Raw genomic sequence first — 17,982 nt, forward strand, 5'->3', positions numbered from 1 at the left:
AGTCAAGCTGCAAATATACCTATCCACAATTCGCCCCATCATGATGTACGGATCGGAGACTTGGGCAGCACCATCAACGGTTATGGAGAGGCTTGACTGCACGGAACGAAAGCTGCTTAGACGGCTACTTGGCTACTTTTGGTCTAGGGTATGCCACAATAAAGATCTTCACGCAGAAGTTGATGTGGTTTACCGACGGATGACACGTGGAAGATATAGATATCTTGCACTGCCATCGAAAGTGGCTAAAGTAAATCGTCTTCACTTCTTTGGTCATATATTATGGAGACCGGCAGATCACCTTGTTCAACGAGTTCTGAGGAGTTCGTTCGGTTGGAGCTGGAAGAAGCCACCTGGCCGAAAACGGAAGTTCTGGACTGAGGTGGTGAAAGAGGACCTGAGGACACTCGGCGTAGATAGGCAGTTCAGGCGAGACGTAAGGTATCGCAGAATATGGAATAGCGACGAATGGATTGATTCTGTGCAAGCCCTCGCAGAAGATCGAGAAGGTTGGGCAGAGCTGTGTTCAAGGACGGCACACCTCGGCGAAGATGCGGGTAATCGCGTCAGGCGATGACATCAGCCCGCCGATTAAGTCAAGTAAGTCATTCCCTCAATATCTACTTTATCACACTCTTATTTATATCATAGAATGAGCTAGCTAGCAACTCCATCGTTTCGCTCAAAAACTCAACTTCCCGAACTCAACTTCCATGTCCTCAACAATATGCCTCTGAAGTACGTCGTATTTGTAGATGAATGACATTTCCAACGGTTTTTTCTTAGCACGCTTTCCGTTCTTGTTTTATTCGACATCATTAGCCCATTAACAGCAGCGCGCTTTTTTGCATATCTGGCGCCAATCGACTTTTTACGAGCTATACCTGAACAAATAAACAGTAATAATAATGAATCCATTAAGTACAAGAAGCTTTTAAAAAAGCAGTAACCGAAAAAAATAACCGCATCGTCTCACGCGGCCAAAATTAGCGAAGAGCAAGGTTGAGTACCGCTGTTGTCTTGTCGTTAAAAAGGTAGTTCTAAGCATAGTGACTGGAAAGTCGTGAAATTAAAAAGTAATAATATAATATAAAAAAATTCCCAAATAATCGGCTAATCCTCAGTTTTTCAAGAGCAGTAGTTATGAGCATCCTGAAAGTATTCTAAAAATATCGTTTAGTTCTTGTCTGGTGTCTAAACCTCGCAGGAAATTGAACAATACTTTTTTCTTCTGCTATTAATCAGGAAAGCAGAAGGTGGAGGAAATTTATGAGATGTGTAAAAAATTGAAGGGATGGTAAGTTTACAGAAATAATGCACGTCTATCACTAAGATATCGCTTCTGATGAGATGCTTCTGACTTCTTGAAACAACTCACTTTTATGTAGCTAGTTACATAACCTACCTAATACATAATGCATAACTACCCACATACAAGCTACTCATCCGTGAAAAGTGGATCAAATGGTGCTAGTGTCGTTATATAGAATTTGAATTCAGTGGACCAAAGGTGATCGGCTGAGTAGATTTGTGGTAGGATTTGTGGTTAAAAGAAATGTGAGTGCTTAGAAACTTCGGCACTATGATGCCCTCTATAAATTTCCTACACCTTCCACCCTGCAGATGAGTAGACGAATGACAGCTACGGATACTTTTTTTTTCTGATTTTAGCTCAAGAAAGACCTGTATCAGAATATTGACTCCACAACCCTTCATATTACTTTATGCTTCTTCGGACTCCTCCATACAGACTCTCGGCTACTACCACCGATACCGCTTCGCTTATCGCGCTCCTCTCACTGGCGGCGCCACCGTTTCCTTCCTACCTTACGAGCCCGTTACAACTTTAACAGTGTGAAACACCTGAGAGTGAGGATTGAATTTAATAGGCATGGTCGGTTGGCCTGTCCTATGTATGATATACATATGATGCCGACTCGGAAACTAAGATACCTGCACTTGCGTTTTGCAGCAGTGGAATCCACGGTGACCTTGCAAGACTGGAGTACCCACGTTGCGCGCCAACGTAGGTGCTGTCAGATCAGAAAGGTGTAGCGCAAAACTCCGGTTGTCTCCATTTTTGGTGTCGAATTTTTCGTCTTCGTGGGTTTGTCGCGGACGTTTTCATTTACTAGTGGTTAAGACTAATTCTCGGTATAATGCACTCCTTTCTACGTTATAGTCCCTCATTGCTTGCGAAAATTCAACATTTCTGGGAATGGGCGTGGCTTTTAGCAATCGGGCACCTACTATCGCACGGGGTAACCGCGTCATGACTGCTCGTGTGTGCTTCCCTTGTTAGTTTGTTTGTTTGTTGAAAATCTTTACTTTCGCTATCTCCTGTTTCATTCAAGACACTAATGAGCCAGGCAGGCAGGCAATAGAGCCGATTTTTTATTTCCTTTATGTACAGTTTTTGGGTGTTTTATGGAACAAAGAAAACTAAGTAGGCCATAGGCCGCATTATATGTGTAGAGGCAAGAATTGTCAATTACGCTCGGTCGTGTAAAAATGACGATGGAAATGTGTTACTTGTGCCTACAATCGATAGACCTCTAGTAGCTGTTGGTTCGTTGCTGCTGATAAAAATCAGAGATTAAGCCTTTACTTCTTTTTTTATCTGGTAGAATTTCTCGTTAATGAGACGTACTACGGTTCCAGTTGCTACCGTGAAGCAATTGATATGCATTATTTAATTGCGATGCTGATTTATTTATTTATTTGTTTATTTGCCATGAAATGAAGAGGGTCTTTCATGCAGTTTGAAAATCAAAGCACTATCTTTTTAATTGGGACTCGCCTCCGCTTCAGTAGTGCATTGAAATTGTCGCGGCGGCGCAATCCCGATTGTTTTCCTATTCCGGTCGCTCCGTAGTTTTGAACTAACGCAAGAAGTGAGACGTCTTCAGCAGAAATATTAGCGTATTCGGGCCCTTTGCTGTCTTCTAATCTTCTAGTAGATGTATTCAAGACTCCTAACCTTTTGTGAGATGTAGGCTTCGGTTTAGCGATGCCAAAAAAACGGATCGTTTGTTATACTCGGATGGCTGCCATAAAACTCACCTTTTTGATTTTCTTGAGATTAATCTACCTGCCACTTGTTCTGAAAAAAGTTATTTTATTTTTCTAAAATTTAAAACTGCTGCTGCTAAATTTGCAATTATCTGTTCCTAATAAGCAATGAGAAGAACATTTCTAGCACATTGGAAAGGTGCAAACAAATTTCTCATAAAACTTGCACGTGCAACGTGCACGAAACGCGTAAGAAAAGTGCGTACGATATCATTGATGGTACTAAAAAGAAGATTTTAGGCTTACAAGGTGTAAGTAGGCTTTTAGGCTAATATATAAACTGCTGTCGTGGTTGCAATATGCCGTATTTGTTCTTGATAGCATTTGACAGGAAGACTCCAGCCGTGCAGAAGATGCCTAACATACCATTTTTCAGCATATTTCATGCATATTTGATGCACTTACAAAGGACATCCCTTCATATGTGATTGAAATGTTAATGCAAAAGTTCAATAAAATGATTTAATTGCACCTTTAATCCTTCCCAATCGTTTTCACAACTATTGTCTTTTTAAAAAAATTTAACCATTGACTTCGCTTTGTAAAGTAGTGATTTTTTCAGAGAGCCTGAATTTGTTCAGAATTCTTTTGGATTCTAAAGATTCCTCGGTGATTCTTCACTGAACCACACTCTAAAATACGGTTTTTCACTACTAGTTTGAAGGCGAACGGAAAAGTCTTTTTTCATTAATCCTATAAAATAGGTTGTTATGACATTCGAACGCGAGTGAGGAAAAATAGATCCATTATTTCCAGTAGCTTCATTATCGTCAATTTAGCATGTCCTGTGATCAAAATTGCGTGGATCGCTCGCGGTCTCAAGTTAGGAAATAAATATTTTTGTCAAAGTGCTATTTAGTACCATATAATATAAAAGTGATTTAATCAGGAATATTACGTAGTAAATAAGATGCAGTAATAATATGATACAGGATAATAATCAATGAATTTGGGACTCCACAGTCGACCGTTTGAAACCGCCCTTGGCCAACCATCACGGTGTTGATAATTAGGTACCAGACTTCTCTGAGAAGAAAAAAAAAATAGTGGCCAGATACACTGGTTAGCCGTTGAAGAACATTGTCCGGGTCATACACACTTCCGTTCACAAATCTCAAATGATTTTGAATTGAAGTCGAACGCGCGTTGGTTCATCCCAAGAGGATTGATTAACGGTGTGCACTTTATTCTTTATTCTTTAGATGACAGTAAAAGTCTGTTAGTATTTCCTGCCAATTTTAAATTCAACTATTAAAAGGTGCATGTGGTTACAGCCTTAACATATTCTCGTTGCATAAACGACGATGGATAGAAAACCACTGGCCACCTGCTGGATTCGTTGCCATCGCTTGCGCTTCATGAAGAACTCGCCTACGCCCTTCCGTGTTGTTCTCGGCCCGAACAACCGTATATCATGCATATGGGATAGGGTTGGTCTTTATTCAATGTTTGAGCTTCGTTAGCGATTCCGCCCATTCCGCCTCAGTTCCCGATAGATGAGGTTTGCAACACTGGCGCTGGTTCGAAAATCGTTTTCTTTCTCTTTTTTCTTCAATGCATTAACCTTCAATATTTGTTGCGGAAACTCATTATATTGTTGATTTTCCTCTTTGTAATGTGTTGTGTTTCTAACATTCGCTCCAACTTGTTGTTTTCAGCCTTTGACAAAAAAAAAGTGTGAATCATATGATAGAATGCGATGCATTTTTGCACTAAATTGCATACTTATGAATATTTCAAGATTCTCCTTACATTGTCGTCACCATCTAATGGAATTAGTAATTTTGACGTCGCTTAATAATTTTGACGTCTAATATTAATTAAAAGATAGTAATTAGAAGTAGTGTGTTGACGATAGAAATCACCTTTTCTTTATCCGGTACTTTCGAGAAAACGTGATGTGCTCTATTAAGAAAACATTATGAGTTCTATGTAGAATAACATGTATAAAATAATAAGGGTAATAAGATACTGTACTTGAGAGTGGTCATAGGACAACGTGTACTTTAGAACATTAGTCAACAAGTACCTCTATAAAAAGGAAAGCATTATCAAAATATCATTCCCTGGTGGGTGGAGAGTATCTTCTTCAACATCGGGAAGTAAAAGTGGTGCCATAAGATGGCATATCGTCTAAGAAAAAGTGAATTGAGCTTTGATAACTGATCCTTTGATGCTTAGGGAAATTCTACTCATTATCCAGAATTTATTAGTAACGGCAGAGGCCACTGTTTCACCTCTTTCCACGCCGACCTCTAAGGCCGCATCATGCCCTCGCGCATAGCGACGATGGCCCGGCGACACTCATCCATTTCCCCGATGTGGAGGTGAGCCGAATTCTCTAAATTCCTGATGATGACTTCAATGACCGCCGTTTACATGATATATATGGAGGATAATGATGATATTAACTGATCCTTGATGATTGAGGTTTGATGCGATGAACATAACTTCTCGGAAATTCCGTTTAATATAAGGGGTACTTGTGGCGAAGTCATCTGACCATATTTATAGCGCAAAAAATTAATTGTATTTATGTTTGTGAAAGGTCTTTTTCCCTTTAGGGAATTCTATGCGTGTCTAAATTTTCTCTGAGACTATCCACAATAAAGAAAATAGCCACTGATTCTTTGGATGTTTGAGTTGTTTCCTACTCAAGTTGTTTTTTTTTTTTTGAATGGCGATACGTGCCGTCAAAAATCGTCTTTGAGTTCGATATCCTGCTGATAGCTGGGTACATATGTTAAATAACCTGGTCAGCGTTGCTGGACTTATATACTCGCTTCATTCACTCATTCCAATTGGTCCTACCATTCCTTTATCTCAGATTTCTTTGTATTATTCTTTCTCTTTTCTTCTTTTTCTCTTTTCTTTCTATATCCGCTCACTTTTATATCCTTTTATTCTTCTCTCTTATGTTTTCGTAATTTTTTCCATGCTGTTCTTTTTATGAAATCTTTTCTAAATCTCGATGTCATTACATCTCCATTATTGGTTCCAGAGGCACGGAACTACAGGCAAGGGAGCGTAGCTTAAACGCAAAACTTCTTTTAATTAAAATTTCATTTTCTCTTCCTACTTTTTCCTTCTTTTCATACCCTTTTCTTGCCAAAATCTTGTAACACATTTTTTTTCTCACAAATAAAATTTGCGGATTTTTTTTTTCTGATTAAGCTCATACTCGTGGTCTTTCCATTTAAATTCGTTTGAGAGGATTTAAGCACAGAAATTCAACTTTCTCTCAAGTGCTGTGCCTCCGTTTTTCTTTCCATTTTTCTTTAGCATCCCATAAAAGTTAAGGAAGTTTTTATAATATCCCGTTGTAGGGCATTTCGTGACTAGAAAGTTCCGCAATTCGATCCTCCCGGGGACAATTTTTAGCAGTTGTTTTTGTTTTTTTAGCAATGGTTATTTTAGCAGTCGTGTTTCTGTCTTTTCTCACAGTGTAGTATCATCAAACAATTTAGACTTTGATTGATGACTTGACTTTGACTTTAATTTCCCACCCGTTTTTTTTTTCTAAATTGATCTCTTTTCATTCGTTTCTATTCAGAAACATACAAATTTCGACAAACTCTCGGGGAAGATTCAACAGTAAATGAGTTTTCCACACAAAGCACATTTTTGCAAATGTGAACGTCACGTTTCTCCTGGGTAAAATTTAGTCAAGAGTTTTTTTTTCAAGAGTAAGGTCCACGCGTTCCCTATACAAATGGATTTTAACTTGATTTTACTGATGTAATCCCAATTTTCTCAGAATGAGCAAATCTCCGTCTCCGTTTTTCGTTCTCATTGCATCCCTCTCGTTAGAAGTTGCGTTGTTATTCTTTGTTATATCGGTTAACTCTGGCAGTGAGGAACATCTTATTTTATTTCTTATTTTTCCTCCTTTTAGTTTTGTTTGAATTCACTTATTTTGTATGCGAATAGATCCAGTTTTGTTGTGATTTTTCTTATTCTGTTGTTGTTCTTCCGAAAAGGTGCACTATATTTTGATTTGCTGCTTTTTCTCCTTTGTAATGGATTGTTCAGAACTCTCCTACGCCCTAAACTGTCTTCGACTGCACCGTTAATTCTCTTCTCTTCGATGTCATTTATTTTAGCGCTCGTGCGAATACGTCATCTTTTACCATGCATGTTTTTCTGTTTCTCTGTGAATAGACAGCTCATTAAATGTTTATTTATTCCAGAACTTGTTTATCGTCTACGATGTGTGCTTATGAGATATAAGCACATAAATACCAGGAATAGCAACATCTCAAACCTATCATCTTCTTCGAATCATTTCCATCAAAGTTTCTGTACAAGATGAGCTGTGAAAACGGTACAAATTGTGAAAGTGAAAGCGAACATTTCGAGTTGGCAACGACAGACTCGGTTAGTCATTCGTTTTCATTTTCTTTTTTCATTTACATTTCACGTAATATTTCGCTCCAAAAATGGTTCTTCTTTTGGAAGTTCATGTTGCATTTCTGGTGAAGGACATACATTCATGGATTCTCGGGAAGTCTTGTAAACAGGGAAATGAACTATCCTAGACGACCACTCTCGAAAATTGATGCCTAGCTTATGACTGGCAGAGATCCTTACGATTAATCACTCAAATTACTGTGCGTTGAAACGTCCTACGCTTCTTGTCACAGCTCTTCAGCGCTATTTACAGCTGCCTCCGAAATTTTTCTTTCGATTCTTCAGAGCGGAGAATTTTCCTGCTGCAAAAAGAGATTTTGCGCATAACGCCTGTCTTAGCGACACCATATGTGTTCGTTATCACCTTCTCCACCTCGGCTGGATGACTGTTATGAAGTTTACTATTTTTGAAATTCACTTCGACAGGTGGTTGAGAATTTAAAAAACGATTTAAATGACTTGAAAGTGAAAGTAGAACGGCAGTGTCGACTTTTCTTACTTTAAATTATGGTCAATTCCCAGAAATACTTTTGGGTGTGTCCCTTTAGTAGTTGGTGAGAAAAGAGCTCTTCCAAACGCAAGCCACGGTCGCTGAGCTAATAATAACCACGCGAAATGAGTACATGTGAAATATCCGCAAATAAGAGTAGGTTGAAATAAAAATATTCCTCACTTTTTTCGATCGAAAATCTTTAGAATTTCTTCTCGCAAGCACTAAGAGTTAACTTTGTTTGTAATATGTAAATGTAAACAGAGAAACTTTGTTGGTTAATCTTTTGACTCGAGAGTTTAGTGGATTGAGTTCTGGCTTTTTTTTTGTTTTTTTTTCTTCACATATACAAGACTATGCAATGTGGTACTTGCACTCCTCATCACAGCTTTACTCTAGTGGAGATGTACCTTCCCAGTAAGAGTTCAGCGTTTCCTTTTCGACGACCTTTTTGCGATTCTCAATGCTGTGAAATTGTTCACAAGTGTTTGTTTGGATATGCTTCAGACTCGTCACTGATAGAATTTGCTTGAGCGGTTCCACCCCCAACGCGAAAGAGAAGAGTAGTTTCGTGTTTGATTAGCCATCGGTTGGTTGGCACGTGGCAATAAAGCTCGTCATCTCTGGTCACCAGGGAAGCTAGTGAGCAAATTCCCCAGGGAATCGTTTCAGGAAACGCATCGTTCATGCAAGTTCCATTAATATCAGAAAGGTGCTAGCCAATATTTTGGAATGTGAACTTGTAAAGGTTTCGTGTTCGGGAACTGAGCGCGAGGAACAGTTTGCCGTGATCAGTTTCCATTAGCGGAACAGCGGAAAAAGTTTGTGCAACACTAGGACATTTTCTCCCCTTGAAAATATTTGCATTACAAAGAGGGGGGTTTAAGCTTATAGTTCATTTTTCAGTCCGTTTCGGAAAACGCTTTCACTTGGAAAGTGTACTGGGGGTGGTGATTGATACTGTTTTGAAATTTGCTGAATGCCAAAGTCTACTTTTTCCAACCAGCTTGTACAGTTGCTCAGGACGAAATTTTCTGCCTAGAATTGCGGTCATCCTCGAAGTTCTATAGGTTGATGGTCTCTACACCTGGTGGTCCATAAGTGTATCGTATTAAAGCATTTTCGCGTGACAATTTCTAAGGCAAATATCTTCCATTCCTAATTTCGATTCTTACGGCTTGAAACTGCATTATTTTGGTGCCAAAAACTTTTTTCTGGTCTCTAAATGTTTATAATTCTTTCGTTTTCAGATTGAAGTCCTCTTTTATTTCCTCTGTTTTGTCATTGGCGGCCCATTGAACGTGATCTCGCTACGACGGTCTCTTCGTGCTTTCAGGTAAATTTTTTAGACATTTTTAAAATGTGGAATAAGAATACATGACATTCATTGTCTCTCATTGTCCCTTCCTTTTCGTTGACAAATCTTTTGATTTGAATAAACATAAACGCTAGAATTGCACTTAGCGTCTGTCTTCTACTATTTTTCAAAATCATTTTTTCATGTATTCTCAAATCAAATCAAATAACAAATTCATGTACCAAAATAGATAGTATATATCGTAGGATTTGCGGCTGCTCTGAGAATGAACTGTTGAACGGAGAGGCTCAAAAAATTCTTTTTTGGCAATCCATACGTCAAGCGCTATCGTCAACCATCTCAAATTAGCTAACTATACTGAAAATTCTAGAGTCTAAAAAAAATTAAAAGTTCAAAAATTCGAAATTCTAGGCAGATTTGGCGAATACAGGGCAAATGTTAAACAGTATTCTTACCTCACCTATACGTATGAACACAAAAACCTATGTTTGCCCGCATAATCACCGAACACGTTCAATTGAAACGGGGACAAAGGGTGTGAGTGGCGGGGAAGTTTTGAAAGTTGCTGCGGAGGCGTCGTGGTTGCTCGAACAAACATAAGTCCCGACAACGATACGCTTGTTGCGTGTAACAGATTATATTCCTGTTTAATGCAATAAATAGTTTATGTGAAATAAGTTATTTAGGTTAGTGCGGACAATTCAGCCTAACTTACTATTCTTTTTTTAAAAGAGCGTCCCTTTCGCAATAAATGTACTTTGAACACTGGAAATTAGTGAGGAAGCTCAGAGTTTCTTTTTTGGCCCTATTCGATTGTTGTACCTCGTAAAATATTAAATTGATGTCAAAAGTACAACTGTGGCCAGATACAAGGTCAAGTTCGTATAGGCTGACAGCGAGGTTACGAGAGAAAATGCGGTGAAATCCACAAAACAGGAATTTTCTCTTAATTTTTTCTTCTACCTTTCTAACTAACAATAGCTTATCTTTTCTGTTTTTTTTTAATTTTTTTGCGTCTAAAAATCCATTTTCACGAATCTACTGTGAGATCCATAATTATTTTTTTCAGCCAACACAAGGCGAAGAGCCCGATATTACTGCTTAGGATCAATCTTAATCTAGCCGATCTCTGCACATTATTCGTCTATGTGCCCAAGCAATTTATATGGATGCTCACTTATCAGGTAAGCATATTCACGTTCTGTCCAGTGCATCATTCGTTCTTTCGCTTTCCGAAAGAAAAACTTCGGCCTTGATGTGACAGCTGATGTACGAACGTTTGGTAGGTTTGTTTTTCTTCTTTGACGTAAATTCAGGAGCGCTTCATCTTTCAAACTTTTCATTTCTGAGCAGATGTGACAGTTTTGACGCAATGAAGAATCATCTTTTACCACCAGAATATGTTTTCCTACATGTGTCAATGAACGAAATTCAATCGATTAGGCTCTAAATTATTTCTTCGTTTCTTGTTTTCGGAATTGTCTTCATGCTATGTTTTCCGGAAACTGAGTTAGTCTGAAAAGACTTACCTCCAATGGAGAATAATCGAAATTATTGAAGAGGAGAAGCATTAATGGGACCTTATGTCTAAAGGAGGTTCCCTAGAATATAAATGCAGTAGTTTATGGAGAGAAATTCAAAGAAGGACGCACGATTTTTTTCAAAAAAAAGATTTTGCTGTTTTATTTTGGTAGACCTGTGAAACGATACTCATACATGCATAAAAGAAAGTGAATGTCGTATTTTACTGGACCTTTTCAAGGATGAGATGTTCACAGAAAAATACGGTTTTTTTTGTGTGCCAAGGAGTTTTCGTGAAAGAACATCGTTAAAAGAATGGGCGTCAGTCTACTCGATTCTAGGTAAACAAACTATTGTAGACAGTGTACTTTGTTCGTGATGGGTACTCTTATTATCTTGAATGTACGTGACGTGTGAACACTCTAATAATTAGCTTGAGCTTTTTTATTTTAATTGCCCTTCATTCTGTATTTTTCGATCACGAAACGGAAGCTGAGTAATTCCCAAGGAGAATATAACCTTATTAGTTCGACTTGAAGCTATTCTAAGTTTAATTGTTTTCCTGAAAGTAAAAGTAGGTTTTTTCTAGCTTTCTAGCTACGGATTTACCTTAATGAATCTTCACAGCCAATGTCTGCTAGGAATATAATATAATTGCTGTGTATTAGCTGCGTAAAAAATTTTCTAAAAATTGTTAGAAACTTTGAAAATATGAGGTTGAATGACTTGGAGCTAATTTTTTTTATATCACCGGTCTACTGTGTGTGAACAAAACTTTAAGAAGTTGTCTGTACTTTTGAGCAAATACTTGAGCAAGTTTTTGAAAACATAAGTATAAAAAAATGACTAGCTCGAACAATTTTTCTAAAATCATGTAATTTAAAATGGTTTTTGCCTCAAGGCAGTTATGTGCAACATCAACAAAGATAACACTGAAAGAGAAATTGAAAATTGAAAAAAATCGAAAGTTTTCGCGGATGCAACGACTAGGACTGTTATTTTTTCTATACTAGTACTTTTTGCAATCTAATTTCTTCAATGGTGATGGCCAATGTGACTGTTGCTGTAACAAAATCAAACCTCGTCCATACCGGTTCCGGATCTCCTACTATTTATTGTTTACACCCCCTATCCAACTTGGAATTGGTATCAGATTTGTCTGCGAGGATAAAAGCACTGACTTGACACATCGGCTGATCCGCGCAAGTCATTGTATGGGCGAGTTACACGTTTGTGAACCTCAAAGGATTCTGAATTGAAAAGAACGTGGGGCACATCCCAAGATTAGCTGATTGGTTAACGCCAGACACTTTATCCTTTATTGTTCAACCTATCCAACTTAGATGAGAAACTTTGAACGAAATTTTCAACAAAAAAAGGAAAAGATAGACCGGACCGAGTTCCATAATAATAACTATAGCTATTTGTTTTCTATAAACCATAATGGTTTGTTTCCTAATTTTATTTTATTTGCAGTGGTACGGTGGCGAACTATTGTGTCGTGCATGTTCATTCTTCTCTACATTCTCATTTTATGCAAATTCCTTTGTAATCGCATGTATTGCTATCGATCGAGTATTTGGTGCATACAATATGAGGTACGTTGAGATAAGTGACTTCGTCTTGCTGCAAATACAAATTACCATAATTCACTACGGACCTAATTACTTAAGCCTAATTACGTTGTGCGATGGCGCGTAAAAAGAACGACATGAAGGAGTAGAGCAAAGAGTACTGAATATCATTAGGAGAAGGCGAAGGAAGCTCAGAAATTGTGTAGAAAGATCGGGGATTTGGTCGCAGAACGGATTCACCTGATATGTTTTGAGATCGGAATCGAAGAAAAATTTAGTGAATTCGTCCTCATGAAAATGTGGCTGAACCAGAGCTTGTTTCAGTTCCATCAATGCCCACAGACGTGCGTATCTACGCTGTCGACGCCTTCTCGTCGTTGGATGGTTAGCCGCTTTAGGGTTGAGCTTACCACAAGCAGTTATCTTCCGGGTTTTCGAACCTTATCCTGATAAAGATTTCCGGTTAGTATATACGTTGTCGAAGTTGTGCTACAGAGAATTTGGCTGGATCTACTCAAATATACCGTATTTTTACCAATCTTCAATAAAAGTAACAATTGGAGAGAAAGCCGTTATTCATAATAAGAAGCCTACATCCCCTACTGAAATTTCGGAGATTTTCGGGATGGAAGGAATAAATCCCGTGACGTTTCAGGAATGCTACCCTTTTATTGGGCTTAATTAGTTTTTTGTCGAGTTATCTATCCGCGAATCTTATTTTTTGAGAAACGTTCTGAAGCTTTTCATTGTGTTTCTGACCATGCTCCATGACTAATTGGCCGGTCCAATCTACCGGTCTCCCCTGTTTGTTAACCGAGGGTGAACTTCTCATTGAGCTTAAACTTCAACATGCGTCATAGTATATATTTTTGGACCTAGTTCATTTTTGAATTATGTTTGTGTTACTTTTGTGAAGTAACTTGATCAATAAAGCAGTTTCCCCTCTGTAATTTTTCCATGAAATTCTTACAATTTCTTCTCATTATAGACAGTGCACTCCGGTATGGACCACGTTTCTATATGAGAAAATTGAAGAAATGAATTCTACGAATTTGTCAGAGGCTGATAAACTTAAGGTGAGTTGCGGGACTAAAGTCTAAACCGTTCAACACTAGAATGAGGTAGAAAAAATCCTGTCAGCAAGTCCAAAGTTTATATCGCTTCTAATATTGCTGGAAGTTCCCTATTCTGAAGACTCATTATTACTACGACGTGGAATTTGCATAGATTGAGATGCTTGAGGGCAGAGAGGTGCGAGTTGTGATTTCCAAGAATCCTGCTCGTACTCATTGTTAGATTCTATACGTTTCTGGAACTACGCGCGCACTAAATGGCTGTCCACTTCTTATATGCGAAGACGTCATCGTGATAATGTCTTTTTCCATTAAAAATGTCTCTAGCGAATTTATGAGTAGCTTTATGGAAGGTAAGAAAGGATTCTATCCTTAGAAAAACTTCTACTTAGTAGTTTTTGTAAGCTGAGTTCTTTTTTTGTAAGTTTCTTATGTAAGCGTAAGCTTTGCTATTTCATTTTTGTGTGTGTATGAAAGATTTGGGGCGAAAAGGTCCCAAAACGAAGAAGCATTATCAACTGATTGATTATGCGGTGATCCTACGGTTAAAGGCATCATCCCACGAATCTGGGGTGGTTTCAGGTGGGAGTTCCTATCGTAGATTATGGAGAGGAGGGTGATTCCGTCTATTTCTTCCTAATTGCCGCAAAAAACGGCCCGGAAGATCCGGCGCGGGCACAAGGCTGGCGCGCTGCCATCGAACTCGTAGTAGAAAATAGCGCTGCGGAGCGCTCAAAGCCGTATCTTCCAAGCAGCTTTTTTACGGCGATTACAGGGAAAAGAGCGCGGTCCCACCCGCTTCTGCAATCTACGATCCCGTATAGTCTTCAAACGTCGGGAATCCATATCACGTCAGATTCGTGGGGTGATGCTTTTAATCATAATATCTTTTAATCATTCATAGTCGCTGTAGTGTTTACTGTCACTGCTCCTCAGTAATTGCAACAGCCTTGTAAATGCACCGCCTTCTGTGTCGGTTGTGATTGGCTGGCTCATGAAAGCACATCGAATGAGATTCCGCTCAGAAATTTTGTTTTTGGTGTTATTTTAAAAAACTAAAAATATAAATAATCGCATCACATCAGTGGAGATGCCAGAGCTCATTTTTTTCTCTGAAAGCATGCGAAGTAAATTTCGGGATTCCTGCGGAAGCGTCGCGGCTACTCGAGCAAACATAAGTGCCGCTAAAAGCGCGTACTGCCACAACTAAAGCGATTCGGGACTCAATCATATAAATTTATTCCCACACTTTCATACTCATAGAACTATTTGGAATCCCGTATGTTTTCTAAAAATAAAATTAGAATTTATTAAGTGGAATTCCAACAAATACGTCAATGTTTCTTTCAACGGGAGTCAACAGCACTCATTAATTCCGCACTGTAACTCTCGACATCAGTCAACACTAAAAATCTAAGTCCGGCTCATAAAATTACGCAGCAGTTGACTGCCTATTATATAGGCGGTTACTCCATTAGATAATTATTTTAAATTTTTTATCTGTCGCCATTGTTAGGTCCCGTCAACCCGCCTATCAGATATTTGTTCTGTTTTTTTTTTCAGATAGAGCGTGAAATAATGGGAATGCAACGTTTGGAGAAGATGTATAACATCAATCATCTATTGTTTGTGTTTTGGATACCATGCATTATCATCGTAATCAGCTATTTGACAGTGCTGCTAATTCTTCAAGGACATCTTAAAGAAGGTAAACCTCTCTATCATCTGTATTTTTTAAAAGCGAGTGTTTCAATTTCGTAGAAAAAATTACGCATTATAGAGCTGTAGTCACCCTTCTTAGTGACGTGAGGTGTTGTCAGAGATCGTAAAGCCTTCAGCTTTAAAGGACTACTACCCTAATTGGAGCAATTATCTGCTTTTGCTAAATAATTGATCATTAATTCGAGCTTATTCCCGGGAAAACTTACGTTGCCTCTTTCGTTTATAGAGAGAGTATGGGTTACGATTGAAGTCTATGAGAGGCGATGAGTTACGCCTATGAGGTAGGAGGATGAGTTACGCCTATGAATTGCAATGGAGGGGTCTATAGGGGAATATGAACTTGCTGAGACTTGGACGGATCTCTTACAGCTGAGATTTCTGTTCAAAAGGGAAGACTTATGTGTATAACTCAAACGCGAAAGAAGTGGAGTAAAAACTGCACCTCATATTCTCAGCGAATAACGTAGGTAATTATTTAACTCTACGGATATCTCTGTTCTGACCTCGTTATGTCAAGACATCATTTTCCTCAGAATTCACCTATAACCGTGAATGCGCGAAGAAAGCAAGCGTTATCATTGAAGATTGGTTATTAAAACATAAAAAGAATTCGTATAAATGACTAATTTTAGTTATCGCCGGATGAATTTCTATTTCCTTTCTTTTCTTTAGAATATCACGGACTGCCACCAATGTCGGCGGTGAGCCAAATTGAGGAGGAGTCTTCGAAGTCTAGTATAAAAGGGTGAGTTGGAAAATAGAATCTCCTAGATTAGTTAATTTTGTCCCAAGGGGAAGATCACTGATTATTTATTTTGTTCGCGAATTATATCGCTTGAAACGATGCCATTCAAATTTTTTTCCATATAAAAGTGGAATTTTGACCAAAAACGGTCGCCTATGCTTTATTAGTCATTCCTTTATTCACCTGTATTATTTCATCTCACCCCATTTACAAATTAGAACTTTATTCGCGGGCATGTTCAGGAAACGTTCATTTTTGGACACAAAACCATTAAAACCAACCGTTGTACTTCGTTCTACAAGTCCTGGAACTATGGCAGTGTCCACCATCCATAAAGCCAAACAGGTAGTACATTTTCTTTCTTTTTTTTTTGCACGAGAACATTGTTGATGCTGATGAGCATCAATGAGCTTCTGTAACTCGTTCATCCTTTTCTCAAAACTAAAAATCATAGAGATTTTCTGGGCGAAAGATATAACTTCAATGTACCGATCCACGAGGAATCTCCAGTCGTTATGACAGAAGAAAAAGTCGAGAGTCAGTGGAGTAAAGTGTAGTTCCGTAGCCCACACAGTATACGTCATGATTGACTCCTAAATATTATGGGCTATTATAGTAAATGTTATAAATTGCGTGGGTGGAGTGTATTTTTGTAGTCCCCACGGAATACATTATAATTCAGTCAAAATTTGGCGGATTGCGCAAGCAGAATGCATCAGGTTAAGAAATAAATAACTTCCGTCTGCGTAGATGGTACTATTGTTATTGTTTACGCAAACAACAGATTACCCAAACTAGAGGTTTTTGTTATCGCTACGCAGGCAGTTCGGTTAGTCTTCAGACGGCAATCCAGTGTTGTGTATGGTGAATGAACAGTAACCGATTAGACGGTGTCACGCAATGCTCGTTTGACAAATTCAGTTCTGGATCTGTGAACCTTGACCTGCGCTTGCCCTTCGGGCTTATTATTATATATGGTATTATTCTGAAGTCAATACTGGAACAAAATCCACATTAAACAACGAGAGCAGAGAAGCTTTATACCTCACAATCAACTGTTTGCCTCCATTTAGAGAAATTTATAAAAAAAAAACGAAAGTTATTTATGACTGAACCAAATTTATCGTAGTTGGCGCCTAAATGATTATTAGCTTACACAGTACACAGCACAATGGGTGTAAAAATACATGCTGCATTACGGTACGATAAGGTCGCTGAGACTTGTAGAGGATCGCGTGGTATTTGTTTAAAATTCTTTTTTCATTTTAACTTTTAATTCTCCTTTTTAAGGAAGGGTTAGGATATCAGATTCCTGGGGAACCGACATTTTTTCTTATTATCAACAAGCGCATACGGTCACTTTGTTTTTTAAACGATTCCAATAGTGAATGAACAACCCCGATTTCCTCATTTTGTATCCACAGTTCACTTTCTGTTTGCTTTCTACACATTGATAGAGAATTCGATTAATTTCTCATTTATTCAGCACGCTAAACGCCAAGCCGCTTGGATTATTCTTGCCTATTTGACTTTCTGGAGCCCATACAATGTGGTTGCTGTGTTGAACATGACCAGAACACTTTCCGAACATCAAGTGTTCGCAGTGACGCTGTCATTTCTAAACGCAGCGATTTGCGCCAATCCTATAGTGAATCCTCTTATTTACGGTATACTTAAGAAGACTGGGAAACAATGACACGATGTCTGAGCGGACTTTAACGTGTGAAGATTGATGAACATTATATACTGCATGATAAAAATGTTTTTTGAAACTGTGATGATTGTTGTTTTCTATTGTTTCCGTCTGTGTTTTTCGATGCTTCGATTTAAGATTTCATTGAATAGTATCATGTTTGGTGTAGACTGGAGAGTTATAGTATCCTACGTACATATTTTCCACTTTCTACGGTATCTGAACAGCTTGTGAAGCATATTTTACAGGTTCCACACTAACTTTTTCTTCAAATTCTTCCCTATAATAATGGGAAATAATTTTTGCCTTCTATGTGTAATCAGATATACAAGTTGCTCTTTACCGGGTAATTATGTAGGTTTTT

General features: G+C 38.3%; 2 protein-coding genes across 2 annotated transcripts; both read left to right on the plus strand.

Annotated features, from left to right (window-relative positions):
- Positions 1–40: 40 nt before the first annotated feature.
- On the plus strand, positions 41–577 carry RB195_013729 (uncharacterized protein; the record flags this gene model as incomplete). The annotated part of the gene is made up of 1 exon (XM_064203687.1): positions 41–577. One exon carries the CDS (start codon positions 41–43, stop codon positions 575–577), a length of 537 nt encoding a protein of 178 aa, XP_064059568.1.
- A 6,803-nt stretch (positions 578–7,380) lies between these two features.
- On the plus strand, positions 7,381–17,621 carry RB195_013730 (uncharacterized protein; the record flags this gene model as incomplete). Its single annotated transcript, XM_064203688.1, has 10 exons — positions 7,381–7,449; positions 9,223–9,308; positions 10,360–10,474; positions 12,288–12,409; positions 12,710–12,847; positions 13,374–13,461; positions 15,022–15,166; positions 15,853–15,925; positions 16,168–16,270; positions 17,412–17,621. The coding sequence occupies 10 exons, from the start codon at positions 7,381–7,383 to the stop codon at positions 17,619–17,621; spliced, it is 1,149 nt and encodes a 382-aa protein (XP_064059569.1).
- Positions 17,622–17,982: the final 361 nt, after the last annotated feature.

This window comes from Necator americanus, chromosome V (assembly GCF_031761385.1).
Source record: "Necator americanus strain Aroian chromosome V, whole genome shotgun sequence".
Lineage (NCBI taxonomy): Eukaryota > Metazoa > Nematoda > Chromadorea > Rhabditida > Ancylostomatidae > Necator > Necator americanus.